Source organism: Spermophilus citellus (assembly GCF_964194105.1).
Source record: "Spermophilus citellus genome assembly, chromosome: 2".
Lineage (NCBI taxonomy): Eukaryota > Metazoa > Chordata > Mammalia > Rodentia > Sciuridae > Spermophilus > Spermophilus citellus.
The window spans coordinates 181,363,450-181,385,947 of NC_138183.1; the positions used below are offsets into that span (position 1 = coordinate 181,363,450).

A 22,498-nucleotide genomic window follows, 5' to 3' on the forward strand; every position below is an offset into this window, starting at 1 on the left:
CAGGTGGGAATGAGAGGCACCACAACTCTCACATATTTCTGGTGACATTGTAAAATGGCTGTTACTTTGGAAAACTGACAGTATCTAATGAAAATAAGTGTTTATCTATCTATGGTAGGACCCAGCAATTGTATTTCTGGAAAAAATACCCAAAAGCAATAGTGCTTATTTCTACCAAAAGATATATTCATAATACCATATGTAATTATAAATATTACAACAACCTAAATGTCTATTAACAGTAAAGTAGATAGATGTTACATATTTACAATATTGTTAGGAAAAAGTTATAGTCTATTGCAAGATACAGGGAATATCTTATACAAAACCTGATCACTGTGTTCTAACCCAGAGCTTATAATAAGGTTTACCAGTGGCTAAAAAACTAATCTTCTCAGCACTGTAAATTGCTAAGCCAAGATGGGGGTACAAAACAGGGTGATCACCACCTCAGTTTTCTCAGCATGCCACCCATTATTATAGTTTTCTAAGTATACCAGAGCATGCAACAATGTGAAAAAGGTTGAGAAGCACTGATCTAACCAAACATTCTAGTAATTGTGATAGCCAATAATAAAAGCCCTTTCCTTATGTATAAAAGCATAATCAGATAATCAGACACCTTCAGAAATATCACATTTTATATTAAAGACTTTGTAATGTTCATATGCTTTGACTAAATAATTCCATATTAATTCCTTATAATTTATTTAAACATACATATAAAGATTTAGCTAAAAATAAGATACACCATACAACTATAGGTAAAATACACACCCATGTTTATTTACTTACATTAATATAGTCTTGTTTTGGAAAACTATTTAATATCCTAGAAAAATAAAATCAAAATATATAATGTCAAAAGACAAGACTACAAAACAATAATTTATAATGAACATATAGGACAAATATTAGGATGTTATGAATTAGTTATCACTGAGTGATGGAAAAGAGATTATTTTTTTCTGTGGGGGGCTGGAGGTTTACTGCTTTTGCTTTTGTTTTGTTTGTTTTGTTTTGTTGCCTTTTTGCTTTGAATATATTCCATACTTCCTACAAAAAACATATATATATAACATGTCCCGCTAAAGCTCCTGTGTTAATGCAGGAGGTAAAATGCTTAAGATTATGGGAGCTGTAACCTAATTAGTGGATTCATCCATTTTAAGAATTAATCATCTGAATGGATTGCTAGGTGATAGGCAGGTGGGATATGGCTGGAAGAAGTACATCTTTGGATACAGGACCTTGGGATTATACTATCCCTTAGCTCCTCTCTCTTGCTCTTCTTCTGGACTGGCATGATCTAAGGAGCTTTTCTCCACCAGGCCTTTTTGCCATGATGTTTTATCTTACCTCAGGCCCAGAGCAATTGAATTGATCAACCATAAATTGAACCTCTGAAACTGTGAGCCAAAATAAACTTTTCCTCCACTAAATTATTCTTGTTAGATATTTTAGTCACATCAACAAAAAACTAGCCACATATGTTCTAATTTATAATATCAAGGAGACAGGAATAAGTGTGTGAAAGTCATGATTATTATTATACAAAATAATGTGAGTAGGGAATAAAATATCAGAAGGACATAATACAAAATAATTTGGAGATTAGATTTTTTTATGGTGCTAGGAAAATATTTGATTTTTAACCTTAAATATTTTATTTTTAACCTCTTAATCTTTTTCTATGAAAAATCCTTGCTTAGATACTCAGGAGATTTCAATTTCCTCATTTCTTAACTAAAGAGGTTAAATTGAGTCATACAAGGGGCTCCTTTACTACACTTCTAAAATTACACATTTAAAAAAAAGAAATGATACTGTAGGAATTAGATATCTGTATGGAAAAGTTAACTTTGTTCTGAGCCTCATGTAATACACAAAAGTTAATCTGAGATAGATCGCAGACCTATATTCCAAAATTATAAACATCAAAGTATCTAAAACATTAACAAATATTTTCACAGTGTTCCAAGCATGGGTCAAAAAACAGAGGCAGAGCTACTCATCCAACAGGGGATTAACATCCAGAATATATAAAGAGAAAAACTTACCACCAAAAAAACAAATAACACAATCAATTAATGGACAAAAGAACTAAACATAAACTTCTCAAAAGAAGAAACACAAATGGCCAAAAAATATATGAAAAAATATTCAGCATCATTAGCAATTAGTGAAATGCAAATCAAAACTACACTGAGATTTCATGTCACTCCAGTCAGAATGGAAATGATCAAGAACACAATAATAAATGCCAGCAAGGATGTAGGAGAAAAGGCACACTTTTACATTCTTGGTGGGACTGCAGACTACTACAACCACTCTGGAAAGGAGTAGTAGGTAGAGTCCTCAAAAAATAGAAATGGAACTACCATATAACCCACCTATCCCACTCCTTTGTATTTATCCAAAAGAACTAAAATCAGCATACTATAGCAATACAGCCTCCATGTTTATAGCAGCACAATTCACAAAAGCTAAATTATTGGGTCAATAGATGAATGGATTAAGCAATTGTGATATTTTTACAAAATTGAGTTTTATTTACCCATAAATAATGAAATTACGGCATTTGCTAGTAAATGGATAGAAATGGAGACCATTCTGCTAAGAGAAATAAGGCATCAGAAAAATCAAAGATTGAATTTTTCTCTTAATATGTGGGAAGCTAGAGTTAAATAAGGAAAGAAGGAAGGGAGGATGATGATTGGTTACCATAAAGATATAGAAAATACTAGTAGTGAAGAAGGAGATCGAGAGGGAGAGAAGAGGGACAGGAATGGGGAAGAAATGCAGAGTGAATTATTTAAAAATTATATTATGTGCATATATAAATATACCACAAGAAATTTCACCTTTATGTATAAGTAAAAAGAACTAATCAAAAATAAATAAATAGATAAGTGAAAGGAAGAACAGTAGAGGAAGGGGAAGGGAGATGAAAAGTAGGGGGACAACATGAAATTAAATTGTTGCATGTATGATTTCATCCGGATTAACCCAACTACTATGTATAATTATAATGATCTCATTTAAAAAGAAAAAACACAGAAACAGGCAGCATTAAGCATAGCTCATGACTTTCAAGTATGGATACCAATCTAATACAATGTCTACAGAATGATGACTGATACAAAATTATAAGGACAGACCCCCAATTTAAAAGTATCTCCCCTGCTTTAATGTGAGGGGACAGCACAGGGTCTCACTATGGTGCCTAAACTGGCCACGAACTCCTGTTGTAAAGTGACCCGCCTGCCTCAGCCTCTGAAGAAGCCGGGACTACAGGTGTACAACATTGCGCCTGGCTGAAAGTTTCCCTTTACAAGAATACCACTATTAAACATCTATAAGAAACATACGCATTTTATCTTAGTCCTTTATACTCCATTGTTATTACCTTGTCTATTTCCTATGAGATTAATGCCACACATTTTCCATAGAGATAATTTCCTACTATTGAGATTGCTTGGCCATGGGCTAGAGCAAAGATAATTGGCCCTCAAAGGGGCTAACCCATTATCTTAGCCTTATTAGTATCAAACTGTAAACTAATAATCAGAGTTTGATCATTAAACTCTTCTAAAAGACTTCATTTCTAGAGAATCTAAAAATCTAGTTTCTCTGGAAATTAAAATAGCTCACAGAGTAGATTTTATGTTGTGCCTATTTAATTTTTTAAAGTAATCACTAGCAAATAATGATTTGCTTAAAGCAGGGTCTTTCAACCTCAGCATTACTGACATTTGAGACCAGATAATTTATTGTTTCAGGGAGAAGAGAGGGAGCAGTGCTATACATTAAAGTATATTTAGCAACATCGCTAGCCTCTAATTTCTAGATGTCAATAGCATCCCCATTATGACAACCAAAAAATATCTCCCAGACATTGCTAAACATCTCACAGGACGTAAAACTGCCCCTTATTGAGTGAGATCAACTACTTTAAGGAAAACAGCAAACTCCATTTATGTATGTACTATAGTTTGAATCTTAAATGTCCCCACAGAGACTGTTAAAAGCTTGGTCCCCAGTCCATAGCATTATTTAGCAGGTGGTGGAAAAAATTTTTTTTTACCCGATAGTACTAGGGATTGAACCCAGGGGCACTCTACCACTGAGCTACATCCCCAGCCCTTTTTATGCTATTTTGCTAAATTTCCCAGGCTGGCCTTGAACTTGCAATCTTCCTGCTTCAGCCTTCCAAGTCACTAGGATTACAGAGTCACTGGGAATATAAGCATGTACCATCATGCCCAGCAGGTGGTAGAAACTTTGAGAATTCAAGACTAGTTGAAGGTCTTAGATCATTAGGGGCATGCCCTTGAAGGAAATAGTAGGAATCAAGCCTCTTCCTATCTCCCTTTTTATTATTTCCTGGCTATCACAAAATGAGCAGCTTCTTCTGCCGCATGTTCCTACCATGATGTATAATCTTACCAAAGGTCCAAAAGCAACAGGGTCAACCTTCCAGGGTCAAACCCCCAGAATTGTAAGTCAAAACAAATCTTTCCTCTTTGTAAGCTGATTGTCTCAGAAATTTTGTTATAATAAAGCAAAGCTAATCTACACAAAAAAGTTGTGCCAAGAATTGGAGTTGTTGCTGTAACTATACCTGAGATGATGTGGAGAAGTCTTTCAAATACATTTACAAGAGGAATTTGTAAAAGTTTGGAGGAGTGAGCTAGAGAAATCCTAGAGTGCTGTAAGTGAAGTTTAACAGATAATTCTGATGACAGCTCAAAAGTCAGAGTGCTGATAGAAAAATGGACAATAAAAAAAATGTGGATGGTTTCAGAAAGAAATAAGAACTCAATTAGGAATTGGACTAAGGATATCCCTGTTACACCAGAGCCAATAAAATAAAATAAAATAGGGCTGGGGCTGTAGCTCAGTGGTAGAGCACCCACCTCTCATGTGTGAGGCACTGGGTTCAATCCTCAGCACCACATAAAAATAAATTTTAAAAAATATGTCCATCTACAACTTTTAAAAAAATTAAATTAAATTAAATGGTTGCATTATGCCCATACCCTGAAACTTTAAAAGAGAGGCTGAATTTAAAGGTGATCAACTATTTTTTTATCTAGAAGAGCAAATTTTAAGGCCACAGACTTTGGGTACCAGTATGGATACTGCTGGATGCTTTTAGTCAGATTTATAATAAGAATCAGGAACAAAAAGCAGAATGGAGAGATTTGAAAATTTCACAGCTTAGTGAGAAAAGGAGTATATTTTAGGGTGCTACCAAGAAAGTACAGAAAGAGATTAGAACCATCAAAAGGAAACCAAGTACCTCACACAGGGGAAAATGGACAAAATGCCTTGGGGGCATCTCAAGAATCACAAGATCCTACCCAGGGCAGAATCAAAGATGTAAATGTGCAAATGTTCTAACAACTTTAGAAGAGGTCCCTGATATACATTGCTATCCTGGGACTGACTTGGGACTCCTCCATGAGTAGCTGTCAAGGGAGGCAGAGATTGCTACAGCTGTGGTTCAAGAACCAGTGGGTATAGGTACAGTCTGAGCTCATGGAAGACGCTGGTGGTAGATGATGATATCATTCACATGAGGCTGGTTTTATAGGCACAAAGAATGTAAGAGTTATGAGGTCATGGAGACTTCTAATGAGATTTCAAAGGAAGGAGCAAGACAGCATGCCTGTACATAGCACCTGACAGGATGATGCATAGAGCTGTGAAAGTGAAGCCAAAGCTGCAGTGGAGACCAAGGAATAAAGAGATGCCATGAATGTAGAATGCCTGCCATGAGTCGCTGTAAGCAGCATACAAAGTCAGCCAAGTGGGCCGTAGCCAGCAAGGGCATAGGGGTGAGATTGCTCAAGCACTTGGGAGTTCATATCCCATCACAGTGTGCCCCAGATGCCAGACATGGAGAAAGGATTTAATGTTTGCCTATTGAGCTTTTGTCCTGCTTTAGTCTGTTCCCTACTTTCTTTTTTTTTATTTTTTTTATTGGTTGTTCACAACATTACAAAGCTCTTGACATATCATATTTCATACATTAGATTCAAGTGGGTTATGAACCCCCAATTTTACCCCAAATGCAGATTGCAGAATCACGTCGGTTACACATCCACAATTTTACATAATGCCCTATTAGTAACTGTTGTATTCTGCTACCTTTCCTATCCCCTACTATCCCCCCTCCCCTTCCCTCCCATCTTCTCTCTCTACCCCATCTACTGTAATTCATTTCTCTCCTTGTTTATTTTCCCATTCCCCTCACAACCTCTTATATGTAATTTTGTATAGCAATGAGGGTCTCCCTTCATTTCCATGCAATTTCCCTTTTCTCTCCCTTTCCCTCCCACCTCATGTCTCTGTTTAATGTTAATCTTTTCTTCCTGCTCTTCCTCCCTGCTCTGTTCATAGTTGCTCTCATTATATCAAAGAAGACATTTGGTATTTGTTTTTTTTTTAGGGATTGGCTAGCTTCACTAAGCATAATCTGCTCTAGTGCCATCCATTTCCCTGCAAATTCTATGATTTTGTCATTTTTTATTGCTGCATAGTACTCCATTGTGTATAGATGCCACATTTTTTTATCCATTCATCTATTGAAGGGCATCTGGGTTGGTTCCACAGTCTAGCTATTGTGAATCCAAATTCCTTAATAGGACACCCATAGCACAAGAGTTAATAACAAGAATCAACAAATGGGACTTACTTAAACTAAAAAGTTTTTTCTCAGCAAGAGAAACAATAAGAGAGGTAAATAGGGAGCCTACATCATGGGAACAAATTTTTACTCTCACACTTCAGATAGAGCCCTAATATCCAGAGTATACAAAGAACTCAAAAAATTAGACAATAAGATAATAATCCAATCAACAAATGGGCCAAGGACCTGAACAGACACTTCTCAGAGGAGGATATACAATCAATCAACAAGTACATGAAAAAATGCTCACCATCTCTAGCAGTCAGAGAAATGCAAATCAAAACCACCCTAAGATACCATCTCACTCCAGTAAGATTGGCAGCCACTATGAAGTCAAACAACAAGTGCTGGCGAGGATGTGGGGAAAAGGGTGCACTTGTACATTGCTGGTGGGACTGCAAATTGGTGCGGCCAATTTGGAAAGCAGTTTGGAGATTCCTGGGAAAGATGGGAATGTAACCACCATTTGACCCTGCTATTGCCCTTCTCGGACTATTCCCTGAAGACCTTAAAAGAGCATGCTACAGGGATACTGCCACATCGATGTTCATAGCAGCACTGTTCCCTACTTTCTATGCCCCTATTCCTCCCTTTCAGAATGGGAATGCTTACAATCATATCTTAGAAGAATGCAACATTTTGACATTCATAAGGGCTCACAGCTAAATTTGCCTTGAGTCTCAGAGGAAATTTTGGACATGGACTTTTGAGCAATGCTAAAAATGTTAAGTCTTTGAGAACTCTTAAAGATGAACTGAATACATTTTGCATGGCGAGATGGTTATAAGCCTTTGGACACCAGGAACAGAATAAGAGTTTGGATCTTAAATGTCCTCTAAAGGCCCATGTGTTAAAGGTTTGGTTGCCAACCGTTGGTGCCATTGGGAGGAAGAAGAAGCTTTAAGAGGTAGTGCCTAGTGGCAGAACATTAGGTCATTTGGGGCATGCCTTCAAAGGGAGTATTAAGGCCCTAGTCTCTCACTTCCTCTCTATTTGCTGGCTACCATGAGGTGAACAGCTTTCTCCACCACACACTCTCCACCATGTTCTTTGTCAAATACCCAAAAACAAAAGAGCAAAGAAACCTTATAAACTGAGACCTGAAAAACTGGAAGCCAAGCTAAATCCTTTCTTCTTCTAAGCTGGTTATCCCAGGTATTTTGTTACAGTAATACAAAGTTAACACAGAAAACTGGAAAGTTAGCTCATTGGGGTATGCTCTTGAAGGGAATATTGGGACCCCAGCCCTCCTCTTCCTTTCTCTTTTCCTTCCCAGACAAAATGAAGTGAACAGTTTGCTGCACCATGTACTCCACACCATAATGTCCTGCTCACCACAGGCCCAAAACAAAGGGCTTACCAGCCATGGACTGAAACCTCCAAATCTGTGAGCCAAAATAAACCTTTCTTCTTTTTTAATTTGGATTATCTCAGGTATTTTGTTAGAGTAAAACAAAGCTAACACAATATTTTTAAGTATTTAATTACCAAACAATTTATATTTCATTTAAAGAACCTTACATAGCACTATTTGCCAGGCACTGTCCTAAACACCATACATGTCAACTCACTTAATCTTCATAATATTCTATGAGATGAGGGCTGGGCAAGTGGCTAAATGGTAAAGCACATGCCTGACATGCATGCGGACTTGGGTCCAATCCCCAGCACTGCAGGTAGAAAAAAAACTTCTATGAGCATAATTATTATCTCCATTTTAGAGAAAGAAAATGAGAGCAAAGAGATTAAGTTGCCCAACATTACTACAAAACTAATCAACAGCAGAGCAGGGATTGAAGTCAAGCAAGTGGCTCTTATAAACTAAAACTTCATGTTGAAATCTAATATATCCTAAACAAGGAAAAATAGCCTTTTCTATAGTGCATAATTTCCTACAAAAATTCAGGTTGCCTCCACTGAAAGAAAAACATAAAAATATAGGGAAAATACAACAAAGATTATATAATAACCAATTATTCAGAAATGTATATATCTATCTCAATGAAGTAAACTGGAATACATTAAGTAAGGCACGTGATGACTCCTGGGCTAAAAATTTTATTCCCAATCTATAAGAACTAAAGATGAAAGAAGGAAACACGATGTTCACAGCCCTGAGTCAGCAAATAAAAAGAACAGATCCCAATAGAATAAAAACAATAAGCTGTGTATCTGTTAACTTTGTTCTTTCCTTCCTTCTCTAAGATCTTAGTACTTTTAAATAAGTGAGATAACAGAATATTTAGCAGCATAACTAACACATAATAGGCACTTATAAAATTCCTTCACTCTGCAATAATTACTCCCTGCTGCAAATCCAATTCCTTTTTGTGTTTCGCTCCTTTATTTATTAAGTGTTTAAAAGATTTCTGTCTTTGGTAATCAAAATGTCTGAAAAAAATAAACAGCAATTAGAAGAACTATAAAGGGCTAGGGCTGTAGTTCAGTGGCAGAGCACTTGCCTAGCATGTGGAAGACACTGGGTTTGATCCTTGGCACCACATACAAATAAACAAATAAAATAAAGGCATTCTGTCCATCTACAACTACAAAAAAAATTGTTAAAGAACTATAAAAAACTCAGTTATGCAGTTATGTTTCCTCTCCATTTCTCTTATAAAAGAATTAATATAAATTGAAAGTGCTCATTATAACTCTTGTGGTTTGGATACGACTAGTGCTCTAAAAACTCATTGTGAGACAATGTAGGAATGTTCAAAGGTGAAATGATTAGATCATGAGAGCTGTGATCTAATCAATGGATTAACCCATTTCATGGATTAAAAATTTGAAAGGACTTCTATACTAAGTGGTAACCTTAGGCAGGCAGGGTATGGCTGAAGGAAGTAGGTCACTGGGGGCATGCCTTTGGGGTTTATATTTTGTCCCTGGTGACTAGATATCTCCCTCTCCCTCCCCTCTGGCCTCTCACTCTTTTCCTCCCTCCCCCCTTCTCTCTCCCCCCCCTCCTTCCAGAGCAGTTTTCCTCTGCCATGCTCTTCCACCATGATGTTTTGCCTCATCTTGGCCAAGACCATGGGCTGAATCTCTGAAACCATGAGCCCAAATAAACTCTTCCTCCTCCAAGTTTTTCTCATCAGTTATTTAAGTCACATTGAGGCAGAGCTAAAAAATAACTTAATTGTTTTATGGTCAAGAAAAACATATAATGTTTTATTCAGAATAGTTCAATTGTCTTCATGAGAATCAAAACTAAGCCACATTTTTATAGCACCAACAGATTCAAAATAAAAACAGAACTTTAATAAAGAAAATTTAAAAAGATATTTATCTATAGTCAGAAGATATCTATATTTTTTTAAATAATATTTTTTTCCAGCATTGAGTATTGATTCCAGGGACACTCAACCTCTGAGCTATACCGTCTGCCCTTTTTTATTTTAAGACAGGGTCCCACTCAAGTTACCCAGTCTGGCCTCAAACTTGCAATTCTCCTGCTTCAGCCTCCCAAGGAACTAGAATTACAGGTATATACCTGCTAAAAATAAGATCTTGATTTAAAAAATATTAGCATAATAAAGGTAGAATTACTTTGTTTCCACAAATAACTATATACTGAAAGTGACAACTTGATTAATTAAAAAACTTAATTTTATGCATCAACTTGACTAGAACAAGGCCTGCCCAGACATTTGATAAAACATTATTCTGAGTGTGTCTATGAGGGTATTTCTGGTGAAGATTAATATATGAATTGATAGACGGAGGACAGGAGATTGCCCCTCCTTAATGTGGATGGGTCAATCCACTTAAGATCTGGGGGGGAGTGGGGGGGTGGGCGAGGGAACTCCTCTGGCCTGATTTCTTGAGTTGATTGGTCTTTTCTTCTTTAGAATTACTAAAACATCAGCCTTTGTTGGGCCTAGAGCCTCTGGCTTTCAGAGGAGCAATTACACCACTGGGTCTCCTGAGGCTTTCAGACTTGTACTAGAACTACACACCCTCATGTGTCTCCAGCTTGCCAAGTGCAGATGTAGGCCCTTCATAGCCTTCCTAATTATGAGCCCATTCCTTATTTTATATAAATAATAGTCATCCTTCTGTATTCATAGGGGATTGGATCCCGAACCACTCACTGATATCAAAATCCACCATGCTTCCTATAAAATGGCATAATATTTGCATATAATCTATGTACATTCTCCTATATACTTTTAATAATCTCTAGATTAATAGACAATTATTCAATCATCTCTAGATTACATTCCCTACAGTATAAATACTATGTAAATAGCTATTATACTGTATTTTTAAGGGATTAGTACCAAGGAAAACAGGCTACATGTTCATCACTGACTATTTTTTTCCAATACAGCTATGTGTCACTTAATGATGGGAGTATGTTCTGAGAACTGTAACATTACATGATTCCCATCATTGCACAAACATCAGAGTATACATACAAAGTATACCTACACAAACTTAATTGTACAGCCTACTACTACACACTTATGCTATACGAAATATACTTTCAGAATATAGATCTTTGTTGACCAAAATATCTTATGCAGCATATGGCTGTATTTTCAATCCACAGTTCATTGAATCCACAGATACAGAACCTGCAGATACAGAGTGTCAACAGTACACACACACACACACACACACACACACACACACACACACACACCTGTTACTCTTCACTCAAGAACCCTAATATACTATACCTAAACTGCCCCTACATTTTTATGTTTCAAAGTATAAACTACAAAAGTCAAAAGAAAATGACAGGAAACCAAGTATCATGGACTAGTATTTATATATCATTTTACAGTTTTCAAGGCTTTTACATAGCTCTATCTAATGATTCCCACAGCAAATACGAGGTAGGTAAGACAAGACTAGCATCTATTTATAAAGAAAGAAACCACACTATATATCCCAGAGCAAAATAAAAACTTGGATCTAGGAATTAAAACCCAACGCACTACACCATGCTGCCTCATCAGATACAAGCAACCAGCTTATTAAAAAAAAAAAAAAAAACTAGGACAGCTTGTTAATACTTTATGGAAAAGGACACAAGCAAATCTTCAAAAGTTTTTATTCACTATTTACCATAAAGCCTCCCTATAATGAAAATCATACCATCAAGCTTTAATAATAATCATTAAGCTTACACCTTACCTATAATATCCTTACTCTCCTACACTTACAAATTTATATAAACGTTAAGGTTTAAAGTGAAACCTGAAAATGTACTTAAGATACAATTTGAGACTAAATATCATTAAGAATAAGATTCAGAATGAGCTCTGCATACATTAAACCCATGTTCTAAACTGAATAATACTATAATGTTTTGGGTAATATAGGGACAATCTTGAAAACACATTCCTGTCACTTGAACTTTAGCAATGTAACTCAGTATAAATCTAACCAAAACATTCATTTTTACCCTGACATCTTCTGCATATGTAACTAAAAATATCATGGGCTCTTGTATGAAATACCTTAATTAATGAAAAAAATTAATAATAAACTTTTTAATTGAAGAACTTCATTCAGATGAAAAATAGAAAGTATGCATGTTTATATACTAGTTTCTCCAATAAGAATACTGGGACTAATGAACTGATTAAATGAGTGAACTGAATTCATAAAACAGAACTCAAGCAAACTAAGAGCTCAAGCCAAGCCCAGGAAGTAGGGACAATTTGAGAAAGAGAAGAAGTCACAGATAAGGGGGCTATCTTGATTTAAAAGTACCAACTATTTGTTGATATAAAAATTCTATTAACAAAAGACAAACCCTTCTCAAATTACACTTCAATTCACTCATACTGAAGTCTAATTATTAGTCTATCGACTAGTCAATAGATATCAAACTCAACTATTTTTGATAGTATAACACTGACCAACTACCTAAATCAGAAAAAAAAAAAAAAAAACTTTAACCATGAAAGTTAACCACAAAGAAAAAAGAGTACAGAAAAAGAAGTTTACAAAAGATGTTTAACTTCTTACACCTTGATCTACCTTTAAATGAATACAGACAAAAAGACATTATTCAAAGTAGTTTTCTAATACTTATAACTGAAATATTCTACTACAATTTAAAATATAAATTTCATTAGAAAGAAGCCACCATTTGCGAAAAACAAATGTCAACCAAAAGTTAACAAAAAGTATTTGTTAACCAAATTATTTGTATGGATCTAGGATAATCTTTTCTTGCTGTCTTTGGCTTCAAGTATAAGGCAAGGCCAAATTTGAAGGGAAAGAAATCAAAATCTTGGCTAGGTATTGGATTTAAAAATTGTCACATAAACTTTATTTCTATAGTGTAATTTCTTCTTACTTCTCTCAAGTTCCTTATGCTAAAGGATATATTTTGTGCCATAAATGTTTAGCGCATATATATATATATATATATATATATATATATACTTAATATATAGTCATATAATCACTATGTCAGTTCCTTGGGAAAGGCTTCCCAAAGCCTCCACACTAGAATATGTCCTCTTATAACACACCTACTTACACCCTATACATCTCCTTTCTTACTAGCATTTTTCACAGTTGTATAATTTTTGTGTTTATTGTCTCCCATTAACTATAATTTCCATGTTCTCTCTAACCCTGTATTTCTGACTTATTGTAGATAGTCTTTAATATTTGATAAATGAACTTAGAAAAGAAAGTGAAAAGAGATGAACATTACAATACACTCCCTGGCCTCCAAATGAAGCCATGGTACAGGCAGAACTTCAGGCTGGTCCTGATTAATTCAGCTCCTCCTGTGCTTGAGAGATGTAAGTTGAAAAAAAAAAATGGTACGATGTCTTTTTTTTTTTTTTTTGTCTTTTTTTAAGAATCAAGGGATCAGGACAAACTTCCTTCATCACTGTTAAAAGATATATAATGTTTTAAGGAAGCCTCCAAAGTAGATTAATTACAATTCAAATCCCAGAGAGCTATCTGGAATCAAGAAACTAGAATAAAATGATAAATGTCATAAATCAAAAGACTTACTGGTAATAAATTAAAAGCAAAGAAAAGCTGGCATTCTTATAAAAAGAATCTGCTCAAATCTGATGATACCTGATCTAGCACTTATTCCCTGATACTTTTTTTTCCCTCACACAAAATTCTTTAAGGTCCATTTCACTGAATACTTGTCAATGGTCCTATAAGAAAAGTTAGTTCAAGTCTGAATTCCTTCATTTCAATTACTGAGTCTCTTAAGGTAAAATTATGAGGAAAGGAATTTATAAGATTTATAATATCAATTTATAATACTAATTTGATTTACTAATTAATTGAGCTTATAAAGAAATACTATATTCCTGTTTCATAAATCTAATCTAAGATGAAACAGATTCATTTCATATTGTATGAAGGAAAAAAATAACCACGAATCTTAATCTGAACACTCTTTTGGAGTATATCAATGAGGAGCAAGCAAGTCAAGATTAGTAATGAATCAAAAGGCAATTTAAAAGTTTGAACTAGGGTCAACTGGAATTCAAACAAATCTTTAATACAGTACTGTATTTTGATAATTAGGCTAACCTAGAGTATAAGACCCTTAATCATCAAAGCATCAACCTCTCATAAGTATGACCTTGTATTCAGTATAGTCCTTGGGGATATAAACATATTTCACACTCACTGTACTGTACAAATTATGCAAGTAATAATACAGTCACTTTAATTAACTCCCCTTCCCTAAATATCACCTAGCTCAACATTGAAAAATACTAAGGATGTTAAGTTCTTTTAAACTTTTTAAAATCAAAAAAAAGTTTTAATGAAAATCTACTGATTCAGAAACATGCATAGTATTGGCACATAATTATTTAGAAACTATCTTCTAATGTGTTTTAGAACCTAACTTCAAATATATATTAATTTTTAGTTCCAACCTATGATAACTAAAGGGGCAAATAATAGTAAACCAGATTTGGCCATCTATTCTCAAAGCTAGTAGACAAAAGGGTGAATTGTCTTTACTACAGGTTGGGAAGGGAAGAGAGGGGGCAGGTGGAATGTGATGGACATCATTATCCAAAGAACATACATGAAGACATGAATTGGTATGAACATACTTTATATACAAACAGAGATATGAAAAATTGTGCTGTATATGTGTAATAAGAATTACACATAGTATGCATTCTGCTGTCATGTATTTAAAAAATAAAATCAATTTTAAAAAAGTGTTTACTGCAATAGTAAAATCTCAGCTCTCAACTAGAAGTGATGTGCTGGAACTCGTACTTTGTACTCAACAGAGAACAGCCAAAGAATAACAAGAAGTCACATATAAAAAGTTCAACAAAGTCAAAAGGGCACATTAATGAATCAAATTCATCTTTTAATTTCTCATTTAAAAGAAAAAAATCAAATGACTTTCTTCCATCTCTTATGGAATAATGACAAACCAAGTAAAAATCATTTGTTTATTGAAGACAGAGATAAAATGAGCCCTGATTTACACCCCTTAAACAAGGCCTCAAGCAAAATTAAAAGGGGATTAGGCACAGATTTACAATTTCATTGACCAATCAAAGGTCAGATAATCCAGACAGTTATTCTCAGAAGTTGGCATTGTTTAATGACTCTAGGGTTTCTTTTTTTTTTTTTTAAGCAAAAAAAAAAAAAAAAAAGCAAATGCCTATTAACAAAAAATTCTAAAAGTCTGTGTTAGCTTTGTGTTGCTATGATAAAATACTTGAGAAAGACAACTTAGAGAAGGAAAGCTTTAGTTTGGTTTATAGTTTTAGAAGGTCTAGTCCAAGGTCAACAGGTTACATTGCTTTGGGCTTGAGGTACGACAAAAAGCATCATGGCTGGGAAGGTATGGTGGAGCAAAGCTGCTCATCTTCTGGTCACTGGGAAGTAAAGAAGGAGAATGGGAGTGGTGAGGGTGGGGGACAAGTTATAGTCCCCAAAAACATGCTCCCAAGGACTGGCTCATTTCAACTAGGTCCCACCTACTACAGTTTCTAGCACCTCCGATCATCTATTCAAATTATCACTATATTAATGGATTAATCCACTGATGACGTTAAAGCCCTCACGACTCAATCATTTCCTAATAGCCCCACTTCTGAACATAACTGCATTGGGAACCAAATCTTCAATACGTGAGCATTTGGGGGACATTCCAGATCCAAATCAAAACAGTCTCATTGCTGCTCTTGTTTCTCTCTAGAAAACCTGTTAACCACTGCCTTAAAAAACTCAGTCCATATCATATGTGATTTCCTCAGTGGTTTTCAAATTTTCACAACTAACTAGGAATTCTAACAGATTTGTTACATTGTAACAACAGATTTGCAAGAGTATATGGCTCAGGGAGTAGATATTGAGCAAATATTTTCATACTCTCAAGAAGAACATACACACCCAAAGGTAAATGAAAATACAAATGTTTAAATCGTCCTTTCCCAAAAATGCAAAAGAATCTCTGTACTTTGGATTCAGCTAAGAGTAAATGCTATTACCCTAATCTGGAAGTCCTAAAGAAAGCCACCTGGGAAAAAAATAAATAATTAAGAAAGATCAAAAACTACCTGGGAAATTAGTGAACAAGTTTTCCTTCTGAATAGGAAAGGCACCTAAGTGCCTTGAACAGCATAGAATTCACATGGGCAATTTTGCATTCTAAAATCCCCACAAAAAACAAGGGCACTACAGTTTAACAACTATTTCAAGTGTATGTATATGGTGAGGGGTACCACTTTCTTTGAACACGTGGCAATAACTAACATCCAAGAAATAAAATATACTTCCTAAATACATTTTTGGTATACTATGTTACAAAATATGTAGGAATCTTTTTTTAAAAAAAAAAACTACAAGAGTGAATGAGGATTCATGTTTTTTACAAACTGTAAAAACACAAAATGTTCATTATTAAAAAGAACAGTACATCTACATTTTGAAATGTTTTAAGCAGACAGTAAATATCAAGAACAGTTGTAGATAAAAAAATGAAAATATAAGCATAAGAACAGATGCATAGAATAAGAGAGTAAATATGATAGGAATGAGAAGAATCCATGTTGTATATTCCATAATATTTCAAATAATAAGCCGATAAGAGCCATTTTATAGGCTCCAGAAAAATCTTGCCCCAAACTAGCTTCCCTTCAGGACTTACCTCTGTATCTATCAATGATAGCAAATGCACCAATCAGACCAACTTGAAATCCTAGAAATATTAAATATACTCATGTTGCCCCAGTGTCCTCAGTCTATATGTACTGTTCTTTCTTCCATGAAGTGCCTCTAGAACTGTTTTATCATTTGCTCTGGCCGACCTGCCCAGTGTCTCCTCACTTCTGCATTAGTCATGTGTTCCTTCATTCATACCTGTGCCCACTCAGACACTTATCATGTACTTACTGAAGTACTATGCTGGTTCTTAATAAAAACTAATTGTTCTAACAGGAGATGGAGATAGAGATAATGACTAATGCAATATTTCAAAAATAACACCATTTTATTAAGGCCCTAATACGTGTCAGCTATTCCTACACACTACTATCCCATTTAAGTCCCTATAAAAGCCTCAAAACATTAGTACAATTATCTTCTTCAAAGCAAGGAAATTAAGATACAAAGACGTGAAGTAATTTTCCTAAATTCACATTGATAATAAATTGCAAGGTGAGAGTCTACAGGAACTCTCTTTCTACTACTTTGGTAATTACTGCATTAATTCCTCAATATCTTTCGAATCCACCTACCCAAATTCATCATCTCAAAGTACATTTGTACTTGTAATCCCTTGGCTCAAAAAATCTCATATAAGAGGTTGTGAGGGGAATGGGAAAATAAACAAAGAGAGAAATGAATTACAGTAGATGGGGTAGAGAGAGAAGATGGGAGGGGAGGGGAGGGGGGATAGTAGGGGATAGGAAAGGTAGCAGAATACAACAGTCACTAATATGGCATTATGTAAAATTGTGGATGTGTAACTGACGTGATTCTGCAATCTGCATTTGGGGTAAAATTGGGAGTTCATAACCCATGTCAATCTAATGTATGAAATATAATATGTCAAGAGCTTTGTAATGTTGTGAACAACCAATAAAAAAAAAAAAAAAAATATTTTGTGGCAAAAAAAAAAAAAAAAAAAATCTCTCAATATCTCCTTTTCTCTGACCTTCAGTCCGACTTTCAGTAAAAAAAACAAGAACTGAATCCTGTCTCTTTTTTCCTTACTAGCTTTAAATCTTGTAAATCACTTAACTTCTCTAACTTTGTTTTCTTATCTATGAAATGAGGATAATAGATAATAAGAATGGGGTTGTACAAGGATTAAATAAAATATATGAAGGACTAACCACTTAAGTGTTCAATAAATAGAAGTCATCAATCATAACTTCTGCACCCAAAGTTGTTTTAGACAATGGACATATTGCTGCTCTTACAAAAAATCCACTTAGATTTCTGCCTCAATTTGTGTTTTTACCTCTGTTCCATTAAGAATAAGCATTCCAAAAAGTTATGGTAGTACATGCCTGTAATCCCATCTACTCAGGAGGCTGAGATAGAGGATCACAGGTTCCAGGTCAGCATCAGCAACTTAGTAAGGCCCTCAACAACTTAGTGAGACCCTGTCTCAAATTTTTTAAAAATTTTTAAAAAGAGCCTGGAGACTTAGCTCAGTGGTAAAGTACCCATGGGTCCAATTCCTGGAACCAAAAAATAAAAATGTAACTGAGTGGTAGAGTGTTCCTGGGTTCAGTCTCTAATAATTACAAAAAAAAAAAAAAAAAAAAAAAAAAATTTAAAGGCACTCTGAATATTTACTATATGAATCAATGTCTGTCCACATTTAACTTAAAGGCCCAAGTTAAACTCCTCTTCCTCCAAGAAGGCTTCCTGAGCTGACCAGTGAAATTCACTCCTACATGACTATTCAGGATGTATTATAAATTAGAAAATATGCAGTACATCACCAGTGTTATTTCATTTCATTCTCACAAGAAATATAAAAGTAACAATCACAGAATCAAACAGATGGTAACTGAAATTCAAATCCAGATATCCTTGATCCCTTTTAAAAGCCCAGTTTCTCCCCACCATATCACCTTGCATCTTGGCACATAGGGATACACATTTAATCAACAACTAACCCACACTTACAAAGGGCATACTATTGCTATATATTCTAAGTAGCTCTACCCACACAATACATATATAACTGAAACAAGTCTGTTATGAAATAATGCTTAACTTTAGTACCAGCAATGCACTCTAAAATTTTCTAATCTCTTCTATTTCATTTAAAGTAAAATGCTAGTAAGTACCCACTAATTTTACTTCACAACCACTGATAAGTAAAAACCCAAAGTTAAAACTACACTGTTTGAAATACATTGTAAAAGCTACAAGGCCACATGAGATGGAAAATTTATCCTCTAGAAATACTTAATCCAGTTGGAGATAATAGTAAAACACAACTCTTTTCCCAATTCCTACCCACCCACCATACCTTGCTAGAAAGGGAGGCTATATTCCAGTTTCTCTCCTGAACTTTCCTATTACAGAATATAATCAATAAATTGTCTAGGCTAAAGATATTTTTAAAAATTGCTTGTTGAATGAATGAATGAACAAACAAAGGAAAGTAAGTGCTGGATTTACAGGGGGAGAAATTCCATAGCATAAACTCTCTTTCCACCTAGTTCACAATCTTCTGAGATCAGAAAGAGTCTTTTACGTGTGTGGTGTGGGGATGGAATTCAGGGTCTTGTACATGCTAGGCAAATGCTCTATTATTAAGCTATATCCCTAGCCCAAGAATAATCATTTTGTATAGTTGTATATATCAAGAATTCAATGTTTACAGATGTTCCACTAAAAAAAAAAAAAAAGAAAAAAATCTGGGGCTATGGGTATAGCTTAGCAGTAGAACACCTGTCTAGAATGAGCAAGGCCCTGGGTTCAATCCCCAACACCAAAAAAAAAAAAAAAAAAAAATTGGAACCACAGACTGGCCACAATTAATATGGAAAGGCAGATAAGCATGAATCTTTGCCAAAGAAAATCAAGAAAGAAATTTCCCACTCCTAATAAGTTTATTATTGGCCCATACTTACCATTCAAAGTGATCCCTCCAGTATCAACATTAGCTGGGAGCTCCTTAGAAATGCAGATTCCATGGTCTCACCCAGACCTACTAAGAGCCCCCATTTTAACATGATCCGTAGGGGATTCCTAATACATTAAAATTTGAGAAACACCAATCTACACCATAAAAATGAAACTGACTCCTTCAACTTCAGAGAAAGTCACCATCTTATCTTGTATTATCTCTGTAATACTAATCAGACTTTTCAAGTTATAATAAAAACTGAGCCGTGACACACTTTCAGGCACGGTAGGGTATTCCGACTTCAGTGAGAAGTAAGAAATACTTGATCATCCATTTAATATTGAATAAAACTTTTAGGAAACTTACAAAAAAAAAAATCTCTGCCTTCTTAGGACACAGACTCTACAGGCAAGAAAATGAGACAATAAACTTCAGTGGACACAGTAATAAATCTTTAATACCAAGGATGAAGTTATTGAAGAAAAGATGCTGGTAACATTTAAGAACAAAACATCTTTAACAATTCTCAGTGTTATGTACACATATTTCCAAATATTCTCTATTAATTGCCCTACGTATAAAATTGTATAATAAAATGACCTAGATGACAAAAATCAAATCTCCTAAGCATCTTCACTGATTCAAACGCTAGACTTTTTAAATCATCACACAAAAATCTCAAACAAGGAGTCTTTTTTGTGAACTTGCAAAAACACTTGCAAAACCCTCAAGTCACAATCCTGTCATCACAAACTGAGACAAGATCTGTGGCTACAGGGTCTTAAGGTGAAATATGCCCTCTTTCATTTATATATATGTATATATATATAAAGATTGCAGGCATTCTCATTGCCTCGCTGACCTACAAACACCTCTCCATCACAAGGGTAGAGAGAGGGAAAATAACGCAGGTCCCTGGATTCAGGATTTTAAATGTCCTACACTTAATCCTAAAAGTTGGGTGCCCATCTTCTTCCCAGCAACAGGCATTTCGGTGACAGCTCAACCTCTAATTCCCCTCCCCCTTCTCCCGCGTAGAAGTTGGGACATCCGCCCGGTAGGACCTCCCCGCAGCCTTTCACCCACCCAAAGCTGTCAGACCTTTCCAAAAGAGAGACCAGCAGCAGGCGAGTCCCCCAGCGCCCCTCAGGGACGCCGACTGAAACCCCGGCCCATCCTCCACACTAAACTCCATCTGGGGGAGAGGCTGGCGGGTCTCACCAAGTACAGGGGGGCATAGATCTTCAGGGACTCCTCCAGGGCGCCCCAAGTGACCTGCAGGAAGGAGACCCGGCAGGAAGGGTGCCAAGTGTGGCCGATCTCGTAGCAGTTATGAGGGATGGACTTGCTGAGGGCCGCCATGACGAGGAGAAGCGCGGAGGGGCCGGGAGGGGGACAGCTGGGACTCGGGACCGAGCGGCGCGGGCGCCCAACCTCCGCCCTCTCGCGGGGCGGGCAGCTAGAGGTGCGGAATGGAGGGTAAAGGTCACGCGAGCTGGGTTACTCTGGGCCAAAGTCCTCGGATGTTGGGCGATCGGCGTATAGCAGCTCGAGGGGGCGGGGCACGCACAGGGGAGGCGGGGAGAGGCGAAGCGTGCGCGCTCCCTGCGGCGGGCCTCCGCCAGGCCTCCACCGGGGCGCGCTCTCGCTGCCGTGGCGTGCGCTGTCCCCGGAGCCCGTCGCTGGCCCGGGAGCTGGGGATGTGAGGGCCTTCCTCGGAGAGCGCGCGCTTCCTGTGCTGGGAGCGCTGTTGATGGACGCGCCAGCCTCCCTTCCCCCTCGCTGGAGTGTAGCCGCGCTGGCGGGAGCACCAGGTTAATTGATTAAATCGTATTCAGTCTCTGTCCTCTCAGAGCCCGGCCAAGTTACGCTGAGGGTAGTGGAACAAAGAGATTACATGACTTTGTTGGGAGTTGGTAGAGAGATTTGCCAGAGGAACACCTGGGATAAACATCCTCTGCAAAACTGCCAGTTCCCTCCAGACAGTGCCAGGTAATAATTGCTAAGACTGCCTGCTGGGCTTTCTAAGTTCACAGGTGCATGGGAAGGCTTGAAAAATCTGTTTGCAATGTTCCTACACCTACCTGTGGGGAAAGGGCAATAGGTCATCCTCTGCAAATCCTAAACCACCAAGCAATCCTATCTACAGCATCTTTGATGGGTGCTTATCAATCAATAGTAGAGATGTGTTAGAACTCATCTGGATAGACAGCTTGAAAAACAACGGATTGACATGACAAGGGACCTGTGTGGCCTAAGCGTCACATCAGTTTCCTCATCTGTAATAACTTCCAGTTTCTTTAGAATTCTAAATTCTACAGTTTCTTAAGCAGGAACTTACTACGTTTAGAACAGTCCCTTCTAATCTAATCTTCATTTATTCTACAAATATTTCCTAAGCCTTTACTATTTCTAAACACTATTCCAAATCCTGGAGAGACAGATGTAAACAAGATGAAATCTTTATTCTAGAGGAAGAAGTAAGACAATATGCAAGAAAACTAAACCAGATAAGATAAAATAAGTTGTTTGAAGGAAATAAAAGAGGAGAAATCAGATGAAAAGCCCCAAGTAATGGCAAAAAGATAAAAGTGTCTCTCTCAGGTAAACATAGGTGGTGCTGGGCTGAGATGGTAGCTCCACAGCCATCAGAAGTCCCAAACTCTTTCCAACAAGTTGCTCTGCCAACTGTAACTTGTGATTTCCACCCTGACTTATAA

At 36.3% G+C, this 22,498-nt stretch overlaps 1 protein-coding gene across 2 annotated transcripts in view; it reads right to left on the bottom strand.

Moving 5' to 3' along the window:
• The window catches only part of TMEM135 (transmembrane protein 135), a 255,840-nt gene extending 234,475 nt beyond the window's left edge, over positions 1-21,365 (bottom strand). Inside the window, exons 1-2 of one of the 2 annotated variants that reach the window (XM_081282558.1) lie at positions 21,000-21,365; positions 796-832 (exon numbers count right to left, since the gene is read on the bottom strand). In XM_081282558.1, coding sequence (XP_081138684.1) covers positions 796-832; positions 21,000-21,016 — 54 coding nt within the window. In that variant the 5' untranslated portion in view covers positions 21,017-21,365. The remainder of the gene's footprint in view (positions 1-795; positions 833-20,999) is intronic. The other variant, XM_081282557.1, reaches the window with a different exon arrangement.
• Positions 21,366-22,498: the final 1,133 nt, after the last annotated feature.